Genomic DNA, 25,245 nt, shown 5'->3' with positions numbered 1-25,245 from the left:
GAAGAGAGAAATGGGTGGAACTGGGAAGTTATTCCAGCAATTTGTCCTCACCAATAAGCATCTGCAGTTGCTTGTTTCTACTGTTTGCATGGAGATCATATTTTATAATGCTTTGAATTTCATGTTATGTAGTGAATGCAGAAAACAATTTCTGTAAAATGAAAATTTTGAGTAAAAACTGAAATTATTTCCATTTTCAAAATTACGATTGATCTGATGGATTTGTAGATTTTAATGCTGTTCATCAATAGAATGATGTAGACCATACATTTATACTAAATTTTAATGAAGGAGCAGATCCAGCTATGTTGGACACATAGATAAAAGATTAATATCTCATGCAATATTTTCAATTGCCGATTAGATAATTTAAGTCAATTTCACAATTATGTTCCCTGAATAATTGTAAGATATTGGATTTTTTTAAATGGGCCTATTTAAAACTAGCTGTTTGTTTTAAATACCTTGTCTACATCCGAGGCTTTTTGAAGGCTTCTGTGTCAGAAAAGTATGAAAATACCACTGTCAATCAGTCTTGACTAATTTGATTACTTGCATATTTAAGATATATCCACCAATATAAAACCACAGCTTTGAAGCAAAGGATAAAGGTGGCTGTATGGAACAAGCCAGAGGAGGTAGTTGAGACAGGGATTATCCCAACGTTTAAGGAAAGATAGGCACATGGATAGGACAGGTTTGGAGGGATTTGGGCCAAACTCAGGCAGGTGAAGCTAGTGCAGTTGGGACATGTTGGCCGGTGTGGACAAGTTGGGTCGAAGGGCTGTTTCCGTGTTGTATGACTCAATGATCATGATAAACTATGGAAATGACGGATAAAATGTCTGTATTTTCTGCAAATGCCAATCTTTAGTTTGCATACCTGTGCAATGTGCATAATTTACTTGCATTCATGGCCTTTTTTGAAATGAGTAGTATTTGCCTGTCTGTTTTAAATGTAATGTTCTGAAATATTTTAATATATATTATGATTCTTAAATTATGCACCTTTTTGTTAGAAGACACCTTGCAATGTCCTAAGTAGGTTTTCTGTAACACTGTGTACAAATTATTCATATCCATGTATTCATATGTACAAAGTATGTACATCTTGGAAGCTAATAAATGCCAATAGTATTACTTTGCTTTGATCTTGCTTAAACTTAATTCCTTATTCAAAACACTGCAATCAAAAAATTCCAATGTGCACTTTTTCCACCAATCATTTTTATATTGTTGTGGGGTTCTAAATTACTAAAATTGTACTCCAGGAAGATTATCAAATGAGACCATATAGGTTGAACTGAGGTGCAGAAAAGATGTGAAAATCGATTTCAGTGGAGTACTACAGACCCAAAACAGAGGGTGATGGAGCAACTACGTATGCAACTGTATCAACTGCAAGACAAAAGCCTTGGTTAGGAAGGCAGCATAAGAAAGTGAAGACTTATTAAAATGGGGGACATTTTGCACATAGCAAGCTGAACAACAGTGGAGGCAAGTTTAGTTTTGGAGAATGAACTTGGGCATGTAGAAATGGTGGCTGTGGGAGAGCATCTTCTGAGAACAATTGAGATTTCATTAGCTTTAGCATCTTTAAGGCAAAAGAACCAAGAACATAATGTACATAGAAAAGAACATTCAATTGCAGGAAATAATTGGAAAGGCAAATTTGAATGTTTGCCTTTATTGCAAAGAGGATGGTGCATAATAAAGTATGGACATGTTGATGTGCTAGAAGGCATTAGCGAGACCGCACCAGGGAACTGTTGGAGATCGGGCCTCATTTATGGAAGATTATTTGAGGAACCAGTTCAGGAAACCCTTCACCAGTTTGAAGCCTAGGATGATATGCTTGATTAGATTGGGCTTGTGTGATTGCAATTTGGAAAAATGAGAAGGAAACATGATCTTGAAGGGTTTTGGCTGGGTGGACGCTGAGATTATTTTACCACCTATCTCCCCCTCCCTCTCTCTCAGACACTGGCGACAAAACCCCGGTACCTCTCCTGCCCGCCCACTCTTCTCAAACATCGCCGCCAGCAGCTCCCTCTTCAACTCTCCTGTCTTCAGGGCTCCGAGCTTCCCCCGCATGTGGCCGTTGGGTCTTCTTTTGCAGTGGCCGACAGGTCTTTGTTCTCGTTGGCCACTTGTTCGGTTCGTCCTTGTTCTCGGCGGTCACCTTGGCCGCCGCGCTTTAACTTGCCCGCGGCGTCTACCAGCCAGGTCCGCTCCAGTACGGCTGTGCAGCGGATGCCGGGAGCTCCCCTTCTACAACAGCATTATGACTCTGTGCATGAATTCTGAATGAGCTCAATTTTATTCAGAACCCCAGTGTTTAGTACCAAGTATGCAGCATAAAAGTCAAGTCTGCCAAGTGTAATTCACAAATTATCATTCAAAATGAAATCAGTCAAGGAAAATACATTTATTGTACATTAAAGCATCAAACAAACATTCTAAAACACTAAATACTTGTGGATTAAAGTGGATGGAACAGCAATTGAAATGAGTTTTGATAAAACATTAGCTGGTAGCTTAACTATTGCAAAACATTGTTTTTCTCTCAATCATTTCAATAATTCAGAACATGTTCTTTCAGTTTGTGCCCTACATTTTCCACGCTGTGGTTTTAGTCTCTCCACCGATGTCCGCATACTAGTTTACAGCACTTGTAAAATGTGGTCATAGGTTCATCAGCAGATCGGGTTTGTATTTGCATAAAATATGCCCGAGGGTGTTCACATTTGGGACAGGTTTCTGCGTAAAGGAAGAGAGAGAATTAATCTTAAAGAAACCAAGTCGACCTTTGAGTAGTACCAACTTAATTACTTTTGTTAAGAGTCGGTAGCAAAAACATTTGTTAACTAAACGTTAAGCTTTAAATAAATGTTTTAAAAAAATATTTGGACAGATACATGGATAGGTTGGGTTAGAGGGATATGGGCCAAACGCAGGCAGGTGGGACTAGCGTAGATGGGGTATGTAGGTTGGCGTGGGCAAGTTGGACCAAAGGGACAGTTTCCACGCTGCATGACTCTGACTATCTCCATGACTCTATAATGATAGTCCTAATTAGTACAGCTTTGTTACTTTTATCTGTCTAAACCTATTTTGTTAATAGAATTCTATCAATGTAATGGCAAAGCTAATTGATCTCCACCTTCTGACCAGCAGGACATGAGGCTTAGAGGAAGGGTGGGATAATGCAAATATTTAATTGGGAAAAACCTTTAAATTTTGCAAATCTTATACTGGTATTTACAGAAGTAGAAAATCTAGCACATATAAAAGGGGAAATTGCCCACCCTTTACCTTCACTGAAATTACAGCACATGTTTTTATTCAACACCTTTTATTATCGTGTGCTAACAGACAAAGGCCCAGCGCAAATTGGAGGAACAACACCCTACAACCATCAGGTTATTAAACACTGCAACCTCCAAATAAGCTCCAAACGACATAGACTTGGGGCATTTTGTGAAATAAATACCTTCGATTTGTACCAGCATTTGCAGTTATTTTCTTAGACTTGGGGCATTATTTTCATCTTTGCACTATTATTGTTTGTTTGTTCTTTTTTATATATACGTACTTAACTTTTTTTGTCGTTATGGGTTTCAGTGTACCTAATGCTGCTGCAAGTAAGAATTTCATTATTCAATTTCGGGACATCTGACAATAAACCACTCTTGACTCTCTCTCTCTCTCTCTCTCTCGTCCTCGGGATGAGAAAGGACACCAGACAAATTCAGGAGAAAACTCAGGATGAGCTGCGGGTCAGAGGCTTTACTGGATCTGACATTGGGCCGCTCCACTGTTACCAACTTAGCTACTGTGACCCACATCATCGTCCAGAATATCGCAAGGTTAAAAGTAGCAGGTTAAGTATCAGTAGACTTGGTTTGATTTTATAAACAATCTTAACAATCACATTACTTTGTTTACATTCCTAAATTTTAAAAAAAGTGAAGCCAAATTCTAAAACGGTTAGATTTGCATAAATCTGCAGTACCTTCATAATTCTTCATTTCTGATACAATTTTGTTAGTACATGCCATACCTGCTGTCGAGTCCACATTTTCCCAAGCTGCAGCGCCACCTAACACATCATCAACTTCTTTCAGCTTAGGATATTTTCTGTTGGTTATCTTAAACGCAAAAGAGAAATGTACGTTATTCCACGTGCACATTTGAAGAAAGTGAAGAGGAAACATGCCTTTGAAACGCAATTCAGCAATTCTGTTTCATGCAGCATTTTCCCACAAAATGTTTATAAACTCTTCTACATTTAATCCGAGGATGGGCAAGTCATCAGGCTAGTTTTAATCATTCTGACAATTGCCAGTCTCCTCCTTTCCTCCTTCACTTCTGCCATTCCTAGTTCCTTTACCCCTCTCTGTCCCTCCCTCTCTTAACCCTTCCTCCACAACCCCATTCTCCTCCCTCACTCCCTCCATGCTTCTCCCCTTACTCTTCCATCAGACCCCTTCATCCACCCTCCTCTCCCCATTCACCGTCCTCCACCTCCCCTTTCTAAACCCCATCGCTCCTCCTCCCCTCTATCCTCCTCTCCCTCTACCATCTGCCTCTCTATCCATCATCCTCCCTTTCCTGCCACCCTACCTCCTTCCCTCCACTCCCCCTCCTTCCCTCCACCCCCTTCTGCACATCCTCCTTCCATCACACTCCGCCTCCCTCCACCACCCTCCTCTCTCACGTCTACCATCTACCTCTATCCTACCTCCCTCCCTCCACCCCTTGCACACACATCCCTCCCACTCCCTCATCCCCCTCCTCATCCTATTCCCTTCCTCCCTCCCTTCCCTCCTCTCCATCCCCCTTCCTCCCTCCATCCCCCTTCCATTCACTGCCCCTTCCTCCGCTCCCTCAATCCCCCCAACTCCAACACCCTCCTCTCTATCCACACTCCCTCCCCCTCCCCTCAATCCCCTCCTCTCCTCCATCCCCCTCCCCTCCTCCACCCCCCCCTCCCCTCCCCTCCTCCATCCCCCCCCTCCTCTCCTCCATCCCCCCTCCCCTCCTCCATCCCCCCTCCACTCCTCCACCCCCCCCTCCTCCTCTATCCACACTCCCTCCCCCTCCCCTCAATCCCCTCCCCTCCTCCACCCCCCTCCCCTCCTCCATCCCCCCCTCCCCTCCTCCATCCCCCTCCCCTCCTCCACCCCCCCCCTCCCCTCCTCCATCCCCCCTCCCCTCCCCTCCTCCATCCCCCCATCCCTCCTCCATCGCCCCTCCATCCCCCCTCCCCCTCCTCCTCCATCCCCCCCTCCCCCTCCTCCTCTATCCCCCCTCCCCCTCCTCCTCTATCCCCCCTCCCCCTCCCCCTCCACTCCTCCATCCCCCCCCCCCCCCCTCCCCCTCCCCCTCCTCTCTCACTTTCCGGGTGATGTTGTGGACATAGGGGCAGGTGTTGCAGGCGAACCGGTAACACTTCTGCCCTTCCTCCACGATGAGGACGTTGCCGCAGGTGGGGCAGAAGAGCAGCATCGCCCCGGCGGCCCCGCGTCCTCAACCCGCCCCGCTCCCCCTCCTCCTCCTCCTCCCCGGCCCGGCCCGGCGCTCCCTCAACCCGCTCCTCCTCCTCCTCCTCCTCGGCCCGGCCCGACCCTGCGCTCTCCTCTCCCCCCGGAACCCGGAACCCTGGACCCCGGACATCGGCGCCGCCGGAGCGGCCTGCAGGTTGCACCGGCCCCGGCCCCGGCCGAGTGGCGCTGACTGGGATGTGAGGCCCCGCCCCGAGACCAGGGACAGTGGGGATGGTGCGTGGCCCGCGGGGGGGGGGGGGGGGGGGAGGAGGAGGAGGAGGGTGAGCCGGGGATGGAGGGTCAGGGGTGAGATGGAGGGGGGAGGGGAAGGGAGAGAGGGGGGGGGGGGGGGGAAAGGGCAGAGTTTGTGATGGAGGGGCTGGAGAAGAGGGGAGGAAGGAGGAGGGTGGGCCGGGGACATGGGTGAGGTGGAGGGGGTAGAGGGAAGGGCATTGTTTGTGGGGAGGAGGGGGCAAGGTTTCGAGGGAAGGATGGAGATGGAGGGGAGGGTATGGAGATGGAGGGGAGGGGAGGGTATGGAGATGGAGGGGAGGGGAGGGTATGGAGATGGAGGGGAGGGGAGGGTATGGAGATGGAGGGGTGGGTATGGAGATGGAGGGGAGGGTATGGAGATGGAGGGGAGGGTATGGAGATGGAGGGGAGGGTATGGAGATGGAGGGGAGGGGAGGGTATGGAGATGGAGGGGAGGGGAGGGTATGGAGATGGAGGGGAGGGTATGGAGATGGAGGGGAGGGGAGGGTATGGAGATGGAGGGGAGGGTATGGAGATGGAGGGGTGGGTATGGAGATGGAGTGGGTATGGAGATGGAGGGGAGGGTATGGAGATGGAGGGGAGGGTATGGAGATGGAGGGGAGGGTATGGAGATGGAGGGGAGGGTATGGAGATGGAGGGGTGGGTATGGAGATGGAGTGGGTATGGAGATGGAGGGGAGGGTATGGAGATGGAGGGGTGGGTATGGAGATGGAGGGGTGGGTATGGAGATGGAGGGGAGGAGATGGAGGGGAGGGTATGGAGATGGAGGGGAGGGTATGGAGATGGAGTGGGTATGGAGATGGAGGGGAGGGTATGGAGATGGAGGGGTGGGTATGGAGATGGAGTGGGTATGGAGATGGAGGGGAGGGTATGGAGATGGAGGGGAGGGTATGGAGATGGAGGGGAGGGTATGGAGATGGAGGGGAGGGTATGGAGATGGAGGGGAGGGGAGGGTAAGGAGATGGAAGGGAGGGTATGGAGGGAAGGTCAGGGGAGTTCAGGGGGTTGAGGGGAGGGCAAGGGATGGAGGGCAGGGGAGAAATGGGAGGGGCAGAAGGGGAGGAGATGGGGTTTGGGTGGGGAGAAGCGCTGAGTGGGGACAGTAAGTAAGAGGGCATGGGTGGAGGAGAGGATGGGGTGTAGAAGAATGCAGTGGATGAGGGATAGAAGAGAGGAGAGAATGGTGTGTAAGAGAGGTGGGAGTCGATGTGGTGTTAGAAACAGAAAAATAGGTGCAGGAGTAGCCATTCGGCCCTTCGAGCCAGCACCGCCATTCAATGTGATCATGGCTGATCGTCCACAATCAGTACCCCGTTCCTGCTTTTTCCCCATATCCCTTGATTCCTTTAGCCCTAAGTGCTAAATCTAACTATCTCTTGAAAACATCCAGTGGACTGGCCTCCACTACCTTCTGTGGCAGAGAATTCCACAGATTCACAACTCTGGGTGAAGAAGGTTTTCCTCATCTCAGTCCTAAATGGCCTACCCCTTATTCTTAAAATGTGACCCCTGGTTCTGGATTCCCCCAACATCATATCATATCATCATCATATCATATATCTACAGCCGGAAACAGGCCTTTTCGGCCCTCCAAGTCCGTGCCGCCCAGTGATCCCCGTACATTACCGGGAACATTTTCCCTGCATCTAGCCTGTCCAATCCTTTAAGAATTTTATATGTTTCTATAAGATCCTCTCTCATCCTTCTAAATTCCAGTGAATACAAGCCCAGTCGACCCATTCTTTCATCATATGTCAGTCCCGCCTACCCCGGAATTAACCTGGTGAACGTACGCTGCACTCCCTCAATAGCAATAATGTCCTTCCTCAAATTAGGAGACCAAAATTGCACACAATTCTCCAGGTGCGGTCTCACCAGGGCCCGGTACAACTAAAGTAGAACCTCCTTGCTCCTAAACTCAAATCCTCTTGCTATGAAGGCCTACATACCATTTGCTTTCTTCAGTGCCTGCTGTACCTGCATGCTAACTTTCAGTGACTGATGTACAAGCACACCCAGGTCTCGTTGTACCTCCCCTTTTCCTAATCTGACACCATTCAGAAAATGTGAAAGAAGGAACTGCAGATGTTGGTTTAAACTGAAGGTAGACACAAAAAGCTGGAGTAATGCAGCGGGACAGGCAGCATCTCTGGAGAGGAATGGGTGACATTTCGGGTCGAGTCTGAAGAAATGTCTCGACCTTTTTGTGTCTACCATTCAGATAATAATCTGCCTTCCTGTTCTTGCCACCAAAGTGGATAACCTCACATTTATCCACATTGTACTGCCATCTGCCATGCATCTGCCCACTCACCCAACCTCTCCAAGTCACCCTGCAGCCTCATAGCATCCTCATCGCAGCTCACACTGCCACCCAGCTTTGTGTCATCTGCAAACTTAGAGATGTCACATTTAATACCCTCTAAATTGTTAACATATTGTAAATAACTGGGGTCCCAGCACCGAACCTTGCGGCACCCCACTAGTCACTGCCTGCCATTCTGAAAAGGACCTTTTAATTCCCACTCTCTGCTTCCTGTCTGCCAACCAGTTCTCTATCCATGTCAATACCCTACCCCCAATACCATGTGCTCTAATTTTGCACACTAATCTCTTGTGTGGGACCTTGGCAAAGGCTTTTTGAAAGTCTCGACATCATGTGCACTGGCTCTCCCTTATCCATTCTACTTGTTACATCCTCAAAAAAATCCTAAAGATTAGTCAAGAATGATTTCCTCTTCATAAATCCATGCTGACTTTAACCGATCCTGTCATTGCTTTCCAAATGCGCTGCTATAACATCTAACAATCGACACAAACATCTTCCCCACTACCGATGTTAGGCTAACTGCTCTATAATTCCCTGTTTTCTCTCTCCCTCCTTTCTTAAAAAGTGGGGTTACATTGGCTGCCCTCGAGTCCACAGGAACTGATCCAGAGTCGAGAGAACATTGGAAAATGATCACCAATGCATCCACGATTTCGAGGGCCATCTCCTTGAGTACTTGGGATGCAGACCATCAGGCCCTGGGGATTTATCTGCCTTCAGTTCCAATAGTTTACCTTACACTTTTTCCTGACTAATGTGGAATCCCTTCAGTTCCTCTCTCCCACTAGATCCTCAATCCCCTAGTATTTCTGGAAGATTGTTTGTGTTTTCCTTAGTGAAGACAGAACCAAAGTACTCGTTTAACTGTTCTGCCATTTCTTTGTTTCCCATTATAAATCCACCTGTCTCTGAGTGTAAGGGACCTACATTTGTCTTCACTAATCTTTTCCTTTTTACATATCTAAAGAGTCAGTTTTTATATTCCCCACAACCTTTCTTTCATGCTCTTTTTTCCCCCTCTTAATTAATCCCTTGGTCCTCCTCTGTCGAGTTCTACAATTCTCCCAGTCCTCCGGTTTGCTGCTTCCCCTGGCCAATTTCTATGCCTTTTCCTTGGATTTAACACTATCCTTGATTTCCCTCATTAGCCACGGTTGAGCCCCCTTCCCAGTTTTATTTTTTTTGCCAGACAGGAATGAACAATTTTTGGAGTTCATCCATGCGGTCTTTAAATCTTTGCCATTGCATCTCCACCGTCAATCCTTTAAGTATAATTTGCCAGTCTATCCTAGCCATTTCCCGTCTCGTACCTTCAAAGTCTCCTTTCTTTAAGTTCAGGAGGAGAAGGAGAGGGTGGGGTGTGGGAGAGATGGGGGAGATTGGGATAAGAGAGAAGGGAGGGGGGTCAAGTCCCATTGCAATAATCACTTGTTCCTTATCTTCAGTCTGGGTATTTGATTTAAAGTAATTTAATTGGAAAATCTATTCAGTTACAAATCATTCCCCAGTTTATGCTGAAAATAATACGAAGCGATGTTTTACTTCAAGGAAAAACAGTCGCGCCAAGTTAACCATTTTTATTTGATCAGTTCTACATTTTTACTCTTAATATGAAAGAATTGGAATTGTATTGTTGGGCTATGTAACTGTAAGGCTATTTTCAAAAGTGCTGACTTATTGGAGATCTTCTAATTCTTTTACAGATCAGCTGATTTGGGATGGCTGATGAAATCAAGAAGGAATCCCCATCCGACGGCATTAAGGAAGAAGAGACTGCTGCAATTAGTAATGAAGAGAAAGCAGCAGAAGAGGACGAAGAGTTATCACATGCAGACATCTTGGACCTATTTCAGGAAGGTCTGGCCATGATAGTTCAGGACCCTTTGCTGTGTGATCTGCCTGTACAGGTGTGTATCATTGAAGTGGACCAAAACCTAACCTTCCCTGTGGCTGTCAAACTGTACAACTCCTCCCCCTTCTGTCGTGGGGTAGACTGGCTCCCCTCCCCAATCTTTGCACATCCCCAATCCTTTCCCCTCATCACTTTAATTTCATGTTTCTTGTATTTTGTGTTTTATGACTGTTTCAATTTCCCTCCTGGGATAAATAAAGTTCTAGTATCGTTAGTTTATGTCATGACAACTTGTTCAGTCCGAAGAAGTGTCTCGGCCCGAAACGTCACCCATTCCTTCTCTCCCGAGATGCTGCCTGACCTGCTGAGTTACTCCAGTATTTTGTGAATAAATACCTTCGATTTGTACCAGCATCTGCAGTTATTTTCTTACACTTATGACAACTTGTTTGATCTCTTAATAATCATGACGGCATGCATGCTGAGAGTTGAGTATTTTTTTTTAATTTGCTTGTAGACTCAGAAATAATATTGACTCAGGATCATCAGTATCCTAGCTGATCACTCACCTGTTTACAATATATTTTGAACTCGCGGTACTTTTAAAAGAATGAACATTGAAAGGATTCTTGGCCTTTAATCCTTTCTGTGGAACTTCCAGGATGTAATAATGTAGACAAAAGTTAAGGTTTACCATTATTGCCAACTAAAATTTTGTTTTTATTCAGGTTACTTTGGAAGAGATAAATTCACAGGTAGCTTTGGAATATGGGCAGGCAATGACTGTCAAAGTAAAGAAAGGAGATGGTGAAATTATGCGTAAGTGGATTTATCTTATTCTTCAATCTAGATCTGTAAACTGTTCAGTATAACTATATTATGATCGAAAATTAAATCTGGATAAATAGTGGTAAAGTTTCACGCTGTGAGTGAATCCCAAAGAGTTCAATTAATGGAGTTATACAGTGTGGAATCAGGTCCTTCGGCCCAACTTGCTCACGCCGATCAACATGCCCCACCTGCCCGTGCTTAGCCCATAACCCTCTATGTACCTGTCCAATTGTCTCTTAAATGTTATAACAGTACCTGCCTCAACTGCCTCCTCCAGCAGCTCGTTCCATATACCCCCCACCCTTTGTGTGAATGTTCCTGTTAAATCTTTCCCCCCTCACTTTCAGCCTTTGTCCTCTGGTTCTCGATTCCCCTACTCTGGGAAAGAGATTCTGTGCATCCACCCGAACAAGGTTTTTTTTCAGCTTACTTTTTTATTCCGAACTCCATTTTTATCTCCACTATAAGAGCACAGAGATTGAAGGAATCAATTATTGTGGTCCAATATACGAGGCTTCAAGTTAGCTATTAAGCTCTAGTACAAAAGAAAGGAAGTATCTGGAACCCTGCTCGCTATCTGTTTTATAAAACTACCATTCTCATTAAAACACCACTCCCTACTTCATGCACACGACGGCATGTTGGCACAGCGGTAGAGTTGCTGCCTTACAGCACCAGACACCCGGGTTTGATCCTGACTACGGGTGCTGTCTGTGACCAGTTTGTACGTTCTGTCACCGCATGGGTTTTCTCTGGGTGCTCAGGTTTCCTCCCACACTCTAAATGCGTCCAGGTTTGTAGGTTAATTGGCTTCGGTAAGAATTGTAAATTGTCCCTAGTGCGTAGGATAGTGTGAGTGTATGGTGTGATCGCTGGTCAGCGCGGAGCCTGGTGGGCCGAAGGGCGTGTTTCCGCGCTGTATCTCTAAACTAAACAATACTAAAAGTGAATTGCAACACACTTATATATGGTTTGGGGCAGTATGGTATGTTCAATATATCTCTTAGGTTGCTACATAATCCGTACTTTCTCCCTTCAGCTGTTGTTGTAATTCAAAATGCTTCTGTCCTGGATTTGAAAAAAGCTATTCAGAGATACGTCCAACTGAAGCAACAGCGTGAAGGAGGAACAGAATTCATTAGCTGGTAAATTATGTGTTGTCATCCATTACACCACATATGTGACAGGAACAAGTTGAAATTAATGATCTGTCCATCCTTTTAGTCCACACTATTTCAGTTTATTATGTATATGATTATTATCATATTAACTACTCAAAAAGAACTAATGGCTGGATTATATCTTCTAGTTTGTTTAGCAATGCGTGTGGTGTATTCAGTTAAAGGCCATAAAATAATTGAATTTGCAGATGACATGAAGCTTTAGAACATAGAACACAGTGGCACAGCAGTAGATTTGCTGCCATACGGCGCCAGAGACCCAGATTCGATGCTGTCTGTATGGGGTTTGACCTAGGATGCTGTCTGTACGGGGTTTGTACGTTCTCCCTGTGACCGCGTGGGTTTCCTCCGGGTGCTCCGGTTTCCTCTTATACTCCAAAGACATACAGGTTTGTAGGTTAATTAGCTTGAGTAAAATTGTAAATTGTCCCTAGTGTGTAGGATAGTGCTAGTGTACGGGGTGATCACTGGTCGACGTGGACCCCACAGGGCCGAAGGCCTTGTTTCCACGCTGTATCTCTAAAGTCTAAAGAACGGTTCGGCACAGTAACAGGGCCTTGGCCCACAATGTCCGTGCTGAACATGATGCCAAGATAAATAAATTTCATCCACCTGCACGTGATGCATATCCATCCCTCCATCCCCTGCCTATCCAAATGTCTGTTAAGCACCATTGGAAGCAGAATAAACAGTGAAGAAGACAGTAACCAGACTGTATGAGGCACGTAGTTAACCTGGTCAAGTAGCTGGATGCTGGAAACAAGTAGATATCTCTTAGGGTAGAAGGAATGGGTGAAGTTTCGCGTCGAGACCCTTCTTCAGACTGTCCTGCTGAGTTACTCCGGCATTTTGTGTCAATCTTTGATTGAATCCAGCATCTGCCGCTCCTTCCAACACAGTAGATATCTCTTAATGAGAAAAATAAATATAGTATAAGCTTAGAAGGAACATTTTTTAAAGAGATAAAATAGCAGAGGAACCAGTGGTTGTTTGTTTGCATGTCTTTACTGGCAAGAGGACTGCTTAACAGTGCTGCCAGTAATGCATATGGGAAGTCAGCTTTAAAAAGGGAACTGTAAAGAATGAAAACCTGGAAGACATACTAAACCTATCTGAGACTTAGTTAGACTACAGCAAGCAAGGTTACTAACAGGCGCCACCCTCTGGCAAGGATGTGAAGGTATTGGAGCTGATGCAGATTTGAAATACTAGAAGCATGCAGATGTTGAAAGAAGTGGTTATTTTAGTTTAGTTTAGAGATACAGCGCGGAAACAGGCCCTTTGGCCCACCGCGCCGACCAGCGAACCCCACAGGTCGAGACTCATAATCCTATCACTATTCAGCACAGTAACACTATCCTACACACACTAGGGACAATTTACAATTTTTACCAAGCCAATTAGCCTACAAACCTGTACGTCTTTGGAGTGTGGGAGGAAACCGAAGCACCCGGGAAAAACCCGCGCAGGTCACGGGATGAGCGTACAAACTCCGTACAGACAGCACCTGTAGTCAGGATCGAACCCGGGTCTCTGGCGCTGTGAGGCAGCAACTCTACCACTGTGCAACAGTGCTGCCCTGTAATGAGCAGAGTAATCTCAGAAGATTTGAAAGATGTGAGAAAACGTAATTTCTTTGCCTGAATACCATAAATTTAAAGTGATTGGTAAAAATAACCCCAAAATGTTCTGCGTACAATTAGTGGTTGTGATATGGATTATATAATTCTTATTCCTCTTAAGAACTCTGAAATGAGTAACTTCGTAAGAAATAATCTTTTTAATGCTCACAAGCTATAACCTACTAATCCAGGGGCAAGTATTTGTTTAACTCTGCAGTCCAAATAAAATCTTGAATCATAGTACAATCCAGTTCAAAGAATCTTACAGAGAGAAAGAGAACATTTGCCTACTAAGAAAAATGTATTTACTTTATTCCCGTTCCATGTATCTTCCCCATAGACTTGATTGATATTTTTCTCAAATGATTTACAGGAAATATATCTGGCGGACATACCATCTAACATTTGATGGCGAGAAGCTGGCTGATGATAAAATGAAACTCAAAGAGTATGTATTAATATATTTAACTGTACACCATTTTGCTCTTGTGCCTGATCCTCAGTGAGTAGTCTTAACACAGAACATAGAACATTACAGCTCAGGAAAATGTTAATGTGCAGGGATCGCTGGTCGGCGTGGACTCGGTGGGCTAAAGGGCCTGTTTTCGCGCTGCATCTCTAAACTAAACTAAAGAAGCAGGCCCTTCAATGTCTGCCTAACATGATGCCAAATTAAAACTGATCTCATTTATCTGTACATGATTTATCTCCGTCTATTCTTTGCACTTCCATGTGCTTATCTAAAAGCCTCTTCAATGCCACTATCTTGCCTTCAGCTCCTCTGTCTTGCTAACATTGAGATCAAGATTGTCATTCTCCCTCCTGTACTTTGGCTCATCGTTATCAGTTATTGTCGAACAACAGTGATATCGACGGCAAATATGAAGATGTTGTTGGAACTGTATCTGGCTCCACTCATGGGTGTAGAGAGAACAGAGCAGGGGACTGAGCACACAACCTCGAAGTGTTCTTTTGTTAGTGATTATCGAGGAGGAAGTGTTGTTGCCAATTTGTACGCTAGCATTGAAATGAATGAAGTTTAAACCATCAGTCTTTCCTCTCTCTCTGCCGAGTACTTGTCTGTGGCATCTGCTGAGCCCGCTCTCTTTATGGACTGGAGTTTACCCTGTTAAATTCCCACAAGCTTCTCAATAATACTTTTAGTTTAGAGATATAGCGCGGAAACAGGACCTTCGGCCCACCGAGACTGTGCCATCGAGCGGTCCTCGCACATTAACACTATCCTGCACACCCTAGGGGCGATTTATATTTATAATATGCCATGCCAATTAAACTACAAACCCGTACGTCTTTGGAGTGTAGGAGGAAACCGAAGACCGTGGAGAAAAACACACGCAGGTCACGGGGAGAACGTGCAGACTCTGTACAGAGAGCACCCGTGGTCAGGATCAAACCTGCTTCTCTGGCGCTGGAAGCACCATAAGGCAACAACTCTACTGCTGCGCCACCGTGCCGCCCTTGAGTAAAGTCCCCAACCAGCCCCGTTCCCCCCCCATCTCTTTGGACGTTGAGAGTATGGGGTTATGTAGAAATGAGTAGCGTATTCAGTGGCAGGTTGATCTCTCAGGACCACTTAATGAGCCAAGTTAACTAGAAAATCATTAACGCCGCATGTATTCTGAATGCCTGCTATTACGGAGCCTGCATCGAAGAATCAGCTCTTCAAACCAGCCCTTGAAACTAATTAAACTCCTAAGAGGATAGATTTACTGCTTACCTTCCCCTAATTAGTAACTTATAAAATTCTCTCCAACATAGCTCAAAAGCAAATGTTGCTCAGTTTTAGTGGATGATTAACCAGCCCAAAAGGAAGGGCGAGTCAATGTACAGCAAAAACTGAAATAATCCCACATATAAATGTTCTCGTTATGCCATATTACATTTTCTTTTCTCAAAAAATGGAGAGGTTCAAAAGAAGTAAAGAGAATTTAGTAACTTCAATGGAGGCACCAGGAACTGCAGATGCAGGAATCTTGAGTGAAACACCAGGTGTCAGGGTAACTCAGCAGGTCAGGCAGCATCTGTGAAGGGGATGGATAGGTGACGTTTTGGGTTAGGACTCTTCTTCAGGCTTGGGTAACGATTCAGGCTTGGGCCACTCTTCAGTCTGAAGAAGGGTCCCAACTCAAAACGTTACCTGTCCATTCCCTCCACAGATGCTGCCTAACCCTCTGAGTTTACTCTAGCACTTTGTGTCTTACTTATAAACGTCGATGTTAGTCGGCTGAATTTAGCCGTAGATTGAAATTATCTGAACTGTGCGACTGAATATGTAGGCTTAACTGTTATCCAAAAACCTTAATGAAATGAATGAAAACCATTTCATATCATCATATCATATCATATATATACAGCCGGAAACAGGCCTTTTCGGCCCACCAAGTCCGTGCCGCCCAGCGATCCCCGCACATTAACACTATCCTACACCCACTAGGGACAATTTTTACATTTACCCAGCCAATTAACCTACATACCTGTACGTCTTTGGAGTGTGGGAGGAAACCGAAGATCTCGGAGAAAACCCACGCAGGTCACGGGGAGAACGTACAAACTCCTTACAGTGCAGCACCCGTAGTCAGGATCGAACCTGAGTCTCCGGCGCTGCATTCGCTGTAAAGCAGCAACTCTACCGCTGCGCTACCGTGCCGCCCATGATTTTCTTCATGATTCAGAAGAAAACCCCATTGTTTATTAAAGTTCATGGGCTTAAGGCCAATGCTATACAGTCATAGAGTGATACAGTGTGGAAACAGGCCCTTCGGCCCAACTTGCCCACACCGGCCAACATGTCCCAGCTACACGAGTCCCGCCTGCCTGCAATGGTACTATTTTCTAAATGTTGTTACATGGAAGCCAAGAATGATAATGTCAACGATCATTAAAAAGGATGGAAGGGAAACTGTGTTTAGCAAAAAGTCCTAAAATGTACATTTTGTCATTTACAGTTATGCAATAAGGAATCGAGATGAAGTCACATTCATAAAGAAGCTCCGTAAAAAATAAAAGGTTGGTATTTCAGTCCCTGGATGGGTAGTTTTTAATTTTACATTTAATAGGAGAAAATATTTCTGTTACATCTCACTCAAATACTTATCAAGAAGCACATCTTGGTCAGGACCTGTTGTACCAGCGTAGCATGTCTCAAAGGCCACAGTTTAAGAATAAGGGGTAGGCCATTTAGAACGGAGACGAGGAAAAACTTTTTCAGTCAGAGAGTTGTAAATCTGTGGAATTCACTGCCTCAGAGGGCAGTGGAGGCCAAGTCTCTGAATGCATTCAAGAGAGAACTAGATAGAGCTCTTAAGATGGATTCAACAATGGCTGAATGGGAGATACCAGAGGGTAACGGTTGACAATTGTATGTCAGGTTGGAGGCCAGTGTCTAGTGGAGTGCCCCAAGGATCTGTGTTGGGTCCACTGTTGTTTGTCATTTACATTAATGATCTGGATGATGGTGTGGCAAATTGGATTAGTAAATATGCAGATGATACTAAGATAGGTGGAGTAGTTGATAGTGAGGTAGATTTTCAAAGTCTACAGAGAGACTTGGGCCTTTTGGAAGGGTGGGCTGAAAGATGGCAGATGGAGTTTAATGCTGATAAGTGTGAGGTGCTGCATTTTGGTAGGACAAATCAAAATAGGACGTACAGGGTAAATGGTAGGCAATTGAGGAATGCAGTGGAACAGAGGGATCTGGGAATAACTGTGCATTGTTCCCTGAAGGTGGAATCTCATGTGGATAGGGTGGTGAAGAAGGCGTTTGGTATGCTTGCCTTTATAAATCAGAGCATCGTGTATAGAAGTTGGGATGTAATGTTGAAATTGTACAGGGCATTGGTGAGGCCAAATCTGGAGTATGGTGTGCAGTTCTGGTCGCCAAATTATAGGAAGGATGTCGACAAAATGGAGAGGGTACAGAGGAGATTTACTAGAATGTTGCCTGGGTTTCAGCACTTAGGCTACAGAGAGAGGTTGAACAGGTTGGGTCTTTATTCTTTGGAGCGTAGAAGGTTGAGGGGGGACTTGATAGAGGTTTTTAAAATTTTGAGAGGGACGGACAGAGTTGACGTGGGTAGGCTTTTCCCTTTGAGAGTGGGGAAGATTCCAACAAGGGGACATAGCTTCAGAATTGAGGGACAAAGGTTTAGGGGTAACATGAGGGGGAACCTCTTTACTCAGAGGGTTGTGGCTGTATGGAATGGGCTTCCGGTGGAAGTGGTGGAGGCTGGCTCGATTTTATTATTTAAGAGTAAATTGGATAGGTATATGGATAGGAGGGGATTGGAGGGTTATGGTCTGAGTGCAGGTAGATGAGACTAGGTTAGGGAGAATGGTCGGCGTGGACTGGTAGGGCCGGACAGGCCTGTTTCCATGCTGTAGTTGTTATATGTGTTATATATGTGTGTTAAGGATTGCAGAGTCAAGGGGTATGGGGAGAAGGCAGGAACGGGATACTGATTGAGAATGATCAGCCATGATCACATTGAATGGTGGTCCTGGCTCGAAGGGCCGAATGGCCTACTCCTGCACCTAATTTCTATCGTCTATTGGAGAGGTTAGAGCCAGTGAAAAGTACTTGGCTAATAACCACAGTTTTAGTAAGTGCCTGTTTTGTTTGACTGATGAAAATTCCACTTTGAAGGTGTGGGTATTTTGAGCTGGCTGGAATTGCAGGGTAACAATTGAACCAGTTGCATCATAAACATTCAAGAACTGAAGGTAGACACAAAGTGCTGGAGTAACTCAACGGGTCAGGCAGCATCTCCAGCCCCAGCCTGAAGAAGTGAAGAAGGGTCTTGACCCGAAACGTCACCCATTCCTTCTCTCCGGAGATGATGCCTGTCCTGCTGAGTTACTCCAGCATTTTGTGTCTATCTTCGGTGTAAACAAGCAACTGCAGTTCCTTCCTACACGTGCTGCCTGACCAGTTGAGTTACTCCACCACTTTGTGTTTATCTTTGGTATTAACCAGCATCAGCAGTTTGTTTCTACTGGGAATAAGAACTTTTTTTTTCAAATCACATCAAAATCGCAACATTTTTAGGAGCCACAAAGCATTTACTCCTTATTTCAAGAAAGAATAACATGACAGATTGATATCTAGTATTTTTGTAATCGGTGGTGCCTATCTCTTTCATGGGAACGCCAACTAGTTCCAAAAATCATTCAGCAAAACACAGTTTATTCCCACAATATATAACCGGACGCTGATTTTAAACACACACATCTTAACTTCTTCTTTGATGCTACCCACACACTTCCAGTAATTTGTTGCCTTCTCATCGTCTGGCCGAGACTTGGGGTGTCAACAACAATTGACACAACCATAGAACCTTATCCTAACCGACCCAAAACATTGACAATTCCTTTCTACCCCATAAATGTTGCTTGACCTGCTGAGTTCCTCCTGCAGATTGTTGCTTCAGATTCCGGCATCTGCAGTCTCTTGTGTTGCCACACACATTCACTCCACCAGAGAAATTCCCATGGTTCCACCCACATTTTGCCGCTTCCAATTTATTTCTCTCTTTCCCGGGTCTGGTGAAGACCCCTATTGTGTAAAACATTAACAGTTATGCTTTCCGCAGATGCTGCCTATCCTCTAGCAAAGCACAAAGTGCTGGAGAAACTCAGCGGGTCAGGCAGCATCAGCGGAGGGAATAGACAGGCGACGTTTTGGGTCGGTGCCCTTCTTCAGGGTGGCTCAGCGGTAGAGCTGCTGCCTTACAGCGCCAGAGACCCGGGTTCGATCCTGACTGCGGGTGCTGCCTGTGTGGCATTTGTACGTTCTTCCTGTGACTGCGTGGGTTTTCTCCAAGTGCAGGTTAATTGGCTTCTGTAAATTGCCCCATGTGTGTCGGGCAGTACTAGTTTACGGGGTGATCGTTGGTCGGTGCGGACTCGGTGGGCCGAAGGGCCTGTTTCTGCGCTGTATCTCTAAAGTCTAAAGTAAAGTTCAGACTTGACTTTCGTTTTTCCAGCATTTTCCATTTTCTGTTTTGTTTCTCTTGCATGCTTACATCTAGCCTGCCAGGCAAATACCACTACTTTATCATTACCAACACATTACACACACCCAGAGTTGTCCTCTTGATAACATTCATCATTAAACTGTCTATCCTCTGTTTTACTGTTTTACCACAGACACGTCCTTTTTTTTTACACCAACCACCCACAGCTTCCCTCCGACTGAAAACTAACTTGCAAAACTCTACTTTGTGGTTCTAGTGAAGGGTCAAAGATCAGAATCATTGCACAGATGCTACCTGACCTGCTGAGTTTTTCCACCATTTCTGTTTGTGTTTCAGGCATCAGTTAATATTGAGAAATGAGCGATTTCACTTTATCCTTTTACATTCGCTTTGTTACTTGCCTGAATCTTCTGGGCCTGTTTGTTTTCTTGGATTAAACCTAGTACAGTACAATATACAAATTGGTGGAGGAACTCATCAGGTTAGACAGCATCTATGGTGAGAAATGGACAGCGTTTTGGGCTGGGACCCTTCTTCAGGCTGATGAAGTTGCATCATCAGTCTTATGCCTCGCGATGCTGTATAATATCGACTGGTAATTTCCATTATATTAGTGCCTTGCAACTAAATCCACTTACGCAAAGCACTGAGAAACTACTCCACCTTTCGTGAGGTCATCTGTCTTGTCTTGGCTTTTCCTCACCTCCAGTTTCCCCCCACCTCTAACTTTTGGTCTGAAGAAGGATTCCGACCCGAAACGTCACCTGTTCCTTTTCTCCAGAGATGCTGCCTGACCCGCTGAGATACTCCAGCATATTGTGTTTACGGTATAAACCAGCATCTGCAGGAACCTTCCCACTCACTGAGAAATAAAGCAGGTTTATTCAATTCATTCCCATTGTCTGCATATGTCAAACTTTGAACAGAATGTCCCGTGCAATGGGGCGAATCTTTGCTTGCATTCAGTCCAGCACACCCGAGGTTTCACATGAGCCCGCTGCAAGAATAGAACTTGCAATGTGATGGAAAGAGAGATCAGGTAGTGCTCTGTCGCTGGACTGCAGGTGGAGTCTAGAGAAGTGGAATCCAGTTTTCCTGGGATTCCCCAGCATAAGACTTGGAAACACCTCCCTGATCCAATATTATGGGTAGAGCTGCGAAATAGTAAGGGGCAGAAAACGCTAGTGGGAGTTGTGTACAGGCCACCTAACAGTAGTAGTAGAGTTGGGGATGGCATCAAACAGGAAATTCGAAATGCGTGCAACAAAGGTAAAACAGTTATAATGGGTGACATCAATCTACATATAGATTGGGTGAATCAAATTGGCAGAGGTGCTGAGGAAGAGGATTTCTTGGAATGTATACGGGATAGTTTTCTAAACCAACATGTAGAGGAACCAACGAGAGAGCAGGCTATTCTAGACTGGGTATTGAGTAATGAGGAAGGGTTAGTTAGCAGTCTTGATGTGCGTGGCCCCTTGGGCAAGAGTGACCATAATATGGGCGGCACGGTAGCGCAGCGGTAGAGTTGCTGCTTTACAGCGAATGCAGCGCCGGAGACTCAGGTTCGATCCTGACTACGGGTGCTGCACTGTAAGGAGTTTGTACGTTCTCCCCGTGACCTGCGTGGGTTTTCTCCGAGATCTTCGGTTTCCTCCCACACTCCAAAGACATACAGGTATGTAGGTTAATTGGCTGGGTAAATGTAAAAATTGTCCCTAGTGGGTGTAGGATAGTGTTAATGTACGGGGATCGCTGGGCGGCACGGACTTGGAGAGCCGAAAAGGCCTGTTTCCGGCTGTATATATATGATATGATATGATATGGTTGAGTTCTTCATTAGGATGGAGAGTGACTTAGTTAATTCAGAAACAACGGTTCTGAACTTAAAGAAAGGTAACTTTGAGTGATAATTTTTCAAAACTCTTTAGATTCTGGAGTAGTTCCTGAGGATTGGAGGGTAGCTAATGTAACCCCACTTTTCAAAAAGGGAGGGAGAAAGAAAACGGGGAATTACAGACCAGTTAGTCTAACATCGGTAGTGGGGCAAATGCTAGAGTCAGTTATTAAAGATGGGATAGCAGCACATTTGGAAAGTGGTGAAATCATTGGACAAAGTCAGCATGGATTTATGAAAGGTAAATCATGTCTGACGAATCTTATAGAATTTTTCGAGGATGTAACTAGTAGAGTGGATAAGGGAGAACCAGTGGATGTGTTATATCTGGACTTCCAGAAGGCTTTCGACAAGGTCCCACATAAGAGATTAGTATGCAAACTTAAAGCACACGGTATTGTGGGTTCAGTATTGATGTGGATAGAGAACTGGCTGGCAGACAGGAAGCAAAGAGTAGGAATAAACGGGTCCTTTTCAGAATGGCAGGCAGTGACTGGTGGGGTACCGCAAGGCTCAGTGCTGGGATCCCAGCTATTTACAATATATATTAATGATTTGGACGAGGGAATTGAATGCAACATCTCCAAGTTTGCGGATGACACAAAGCTGGGGGGCAGTGTTAGCTGTGAGGAGGATGCTAGGAGGCTGCAACGTGACTTGGATAGGTTAGGTGAGTGGGCAAATGCATGGCAGATGCAGTATAATGTGGATAAATGTGAGGTTATCCACTTTGGTGGCAAGAACAGGAAAGTAGACTATTATCTGAATGGTGGCTGATTAGGAGAAGGGGAGATGCAACGAGACCTGGATGTCGTGGTACACCAGTCATTGAAAGTAGGCATGCAGGTGCAGCAGGCAGTGAAGAAAGCGAATGGTATGTTGGCATTCATATCAAGGGGATTTGAGTATAGGAGCAGGGAGGTTCTGCTGCAGTTGTACAGGGTATTGGTGAGACCACACCTGGAGTATTGCGTACAGTTTTGGTCTCCTAATCTGAGGAAAGACATTCTTGCCATAGAGGGAGTACAGAGAAGGTTCACCAGATTGATTCCTGGGATGGCAGGACTTTCATATGAAGAAAGACTGGATAGACTTGGCTTGTACTCGCTGGAATTTAGAAGATTGAGGGGGGATCTTAAGGGGTTGGACAGGCTAGATGCAGGAAGATTGTTCCCGATGTTGGGGAAGTCCAGAACAAGGGGTCACCGTTTAAGGATATGGGGGAAGTCTTTTAGGACCGAGATGAGAAAGTTTTTTTTCACACAGAGAGTGGTGAATCTGTGGAATTCTCTGCCACAGAAGGTAGTTGAGGCCAGTTCATTGGCTATATTTAAGAGGGAGTTAGATTTGGCCCTTGTGGCTAAAGGGATCAGGGGGTATGGAGAGAAGGCAGGTACGGGATACTGAGTTGGATGATCAGCCATGATCATATTGAATGGCGGCAGGCATGAAGGGACGAATGGCCTACTCCTGCACCTATTTTCTATGTTTAATATCAGATTAGATAGGATCAGACAACATCGAGTCATACAGCATGGAAATAGGCCCTTCGGCTCAACTTCCCCAGACTGACCCCCCAATTATTTGGGGGATTCTCACCTATCGATGTGGAGGCAATAACTAGGCAATATTTTCATTGTTTTACTCCAGTGTAACGTTTTCAATATGTAATTTTTTCCCCAAAGTAAAAATGTTCCATAATTTGTCATTTTTCACCTCTATTTTAAGGGATTTTAATTAATCGAATGCCAAAGAAATAAACATACTCTCAGTCTCTTACAGGCTTGAATATATTTGAACAAAATCTCACTATAAGCCAAAGATAGACACAAAGCGTTGGAGTAACTGGGCGGGTCAGGCAGCATCTCTGGAGAAAAAGGATAGGTAACATTTCGGGTCGGGACCCTTCTTCAGTAAACTTGATGGGCCGAATGGCCTAATTCTTCTACTATCCCTTATGAAATTCACGCTGCTGCCAATTGCACCCCATCGATTCCAATATAAAATGTTATGACTCTCAATGAGGAATATTTTTTAATTGGATATTTTTACTCCTAAGAGGGAAAAGAAGTTGGGAGCTATTTTAACACGCCTTTTCCATTTTGTCTTTCATTTCAGGTCTAGAAGGCTGTAAACGTGTTCAGGAGGAATTTGTATTGGACTCTGGCACCCCAGAACCTTGCCACTGCTGACAAAATTATTTCCTCTATCAAATTATGATAAAAGAAGAATAGAATAGTGTTCTGGGTTTGTTAGAATATTAAAGGTCAGGGGAAGAAACAATTGTAGAGTTGTCCTGTTTGTACAGAGTCTTGGCAGAGGTGATTCTCAACTAATAAAATGCCAATTATTGTTTGTTTTTTTAAAGATCAGCTTTCATATTTATATTTTCTAATTTACAGATAACTGGCCTGCACGGTTTTGTTAAGTGGCTACAAATCTCACTTTGTCTTTGTCTTGGGGCCAAAAGTGGATTTGCTTATCCCAGGATTTTAAACCATAGTTTTCCTTTGGGAAATAGTTAGGTGGCATTTCCTATAAGTGCACCACCTTCCCTCTGAACAGAAACATGCTTCTTCAGAAAATCTCTTTGGCAGTCTCTGACGCGGCTTGGAGCTAAAAATTAACTCGTACGTGGCTACAGGTTCCATGGGAGTCTGATACCTCGATATTGTTCGAATATGAAACACAACTCTTGTGTCTTATCTTCGGTGTAAACCTACTGTTCCTCCCTACACATCAGCAGGTGAGATTGGTTTAATGCTGACAATTTATATGTGCAATGGGCTAAAGAAATTGCAACCATTTTTATTGGGAGAGCATATTGTAAATCCTGTGTTGCCTGTACACATTACTTGCTGAGTAAATTGACTTTGCTTTCTCCACAATGGACTGTTTGCTGTGAGTCATATGCCTCCTTTCTACTCCCTGACGTATGTGACATTGTGTAAATTGTCCATTTAATATATGTCAGTGCACCAGCTTTGGTCTCTGGTTTCACCTCAGTTCCCCTCTTTTGAATTATGCTTCATGCTTTTTATATCATGAATTGCAATCGGACTCTCAACGTACTGAGACTTCCTTTCACTTCCCGTTTTTTTAATTTTGACTTCTCTATTTCCCACGTCCCCTTTGTGCTGTGGCAGGGAAGGCATGAATACTCATCCCTGTATTTCAAATAGCCGAGGACAAATACCACTGCCACACCTCAGCCCAGTCAGAAGCAGGCGTCGGTTTCAGGTCTGGTAGGCCTTGGTGACACGCAGAGGTGACTGATAAAATAATAGGTTAATGCTTTGGAAATCCTTTCCATTCCCCCGCCTCCTCCTTTGATGCCGAACTCACTAAAGAGAGTCATAGAGCCTTACAGCGTGAAAACAGGCCCTTTGGCCCAACTTGCCCGCAATGACCTACGTGTCCCGCTTACACTAGTTCCGCCTGTCTGTGTGCGGCCCATACCCCTCTAAACCTGTTCTATCCATGTACGTTGCAATAGTCCCTGCCTCAACGACCTCCTCCGGTAGCTCGTTCCATACACCCATCACCATTTGTGTGAAAAAACTACCTAAATGCTACAGCAAAAAAACTAATTATGCCTTTTGTCTTTTCATCTCTGTCCAGCCATCAGCCAATGAAAACCTCCCTTTCCTGTACCCACCTATCACTCGCAAGACCATCCTGCCTCCAACTCTCTTCCAGGTTTCCCCCTCCTACCACA

The 25,245-nt window shown here is 44.9% G+C and overlaps 2 protein-coding genes across 5 annotated transcripts; one reads left to right on the top strand and one right to left on the bottom strand.

Annotated features, from left to right (window-relative positions):
* Nucleotides 1–2,408: 2,408 nt before the first annotated feature.
* polr3k (polymerase (RNA) III (DNA directed) polypeptide K) lies at nucleotides 2,409–5,559 on the bottom strand. Its single transcript, XM_078417710.1, has 3 exons — nucleotides 5,401–5,559; nucleotides 4,064–4,151; nucleotides 2,409–2,760 (listed from the first exon to the last, which is right to left on the bottom strand). The coding sequence occupies exons 1-3, from the start codon at nucleotides 5,509–5,511 to the stop codon at nucleotides 2,633–2,635; spliced, it is 327 nt and encodes a 108-aa protein (XP_078273836.1). The 5' UTR covers nucleotides 5,512–5,559; the 3' UTR covers nucleotides 2,409–2,632.
* Nucleotides 5,412–23,894, top strand: snrnp25 (small nuclear ribonucleoprotein 25). Of its 4 annotated transcripts, none has more exons than XM_078417707.1 (7): nucleotides 5,412–5,491; nucleotides 9,855–10,058; nucleotides 10,732–10,822; nucleotides 11,874–11,979; nucleotides 14,011–14,085; nucleotides 16,604–16,664; nucleotides 23,646–23,894. In XM_078417707.1, the coding sequence occupies exons 2-6, from the start codon at nucleotides 9,870–9,872 to the stop codon at nucleotides 16,659–16,661; spliced, it is 519 nt and encodes a 172-aa protein (XP_078273833.1). In that variant the 5' UTR covers nucleotides 5,412–5,491; nucleotides 9,855–9,869; the 3' UTR covers nucleotides 16,662–16,664; nucleotides 23,646–23,894. The 4 variants fall into 4 exon arrangements, with proteins under 4 accessions (XP_078273833.1, XP_078273835.1, XP_078273832.1 ...); XM_078417709.1 differs by lacking the exon at nucleotides 5,412–5,491 and adding an exon at nucleotides 5,515–5,746; XM_078417706.1 differs by lacking the exon at nucleotides 5,412–5,491 and adding an exon at nucleotides 5,518–5,783.
* Nucleotides 23,895–25,245: the final 1,351 nt, after the last annotated feature.

This window comes from Rhinoraja longicauda, chromosome 21, assembly GCF_053455715.1.
Source record: "Rhinoraja longicauda isolate Sanriku21f chromosome 21, sRhiLon1.1, whole genome shotgun sequence".
Classification (NCBI taxonomy): domain Eukaryota; kingdom Metazoa; phylum Chordata; class Chondrichthyes; order Rajiformes; family Arhynchobatidae; genus Rhinoraja; species Rhinoraja longicauda.
This window is presented reverse-complemented; position numbering and strand designations above follow the sequence as displayed.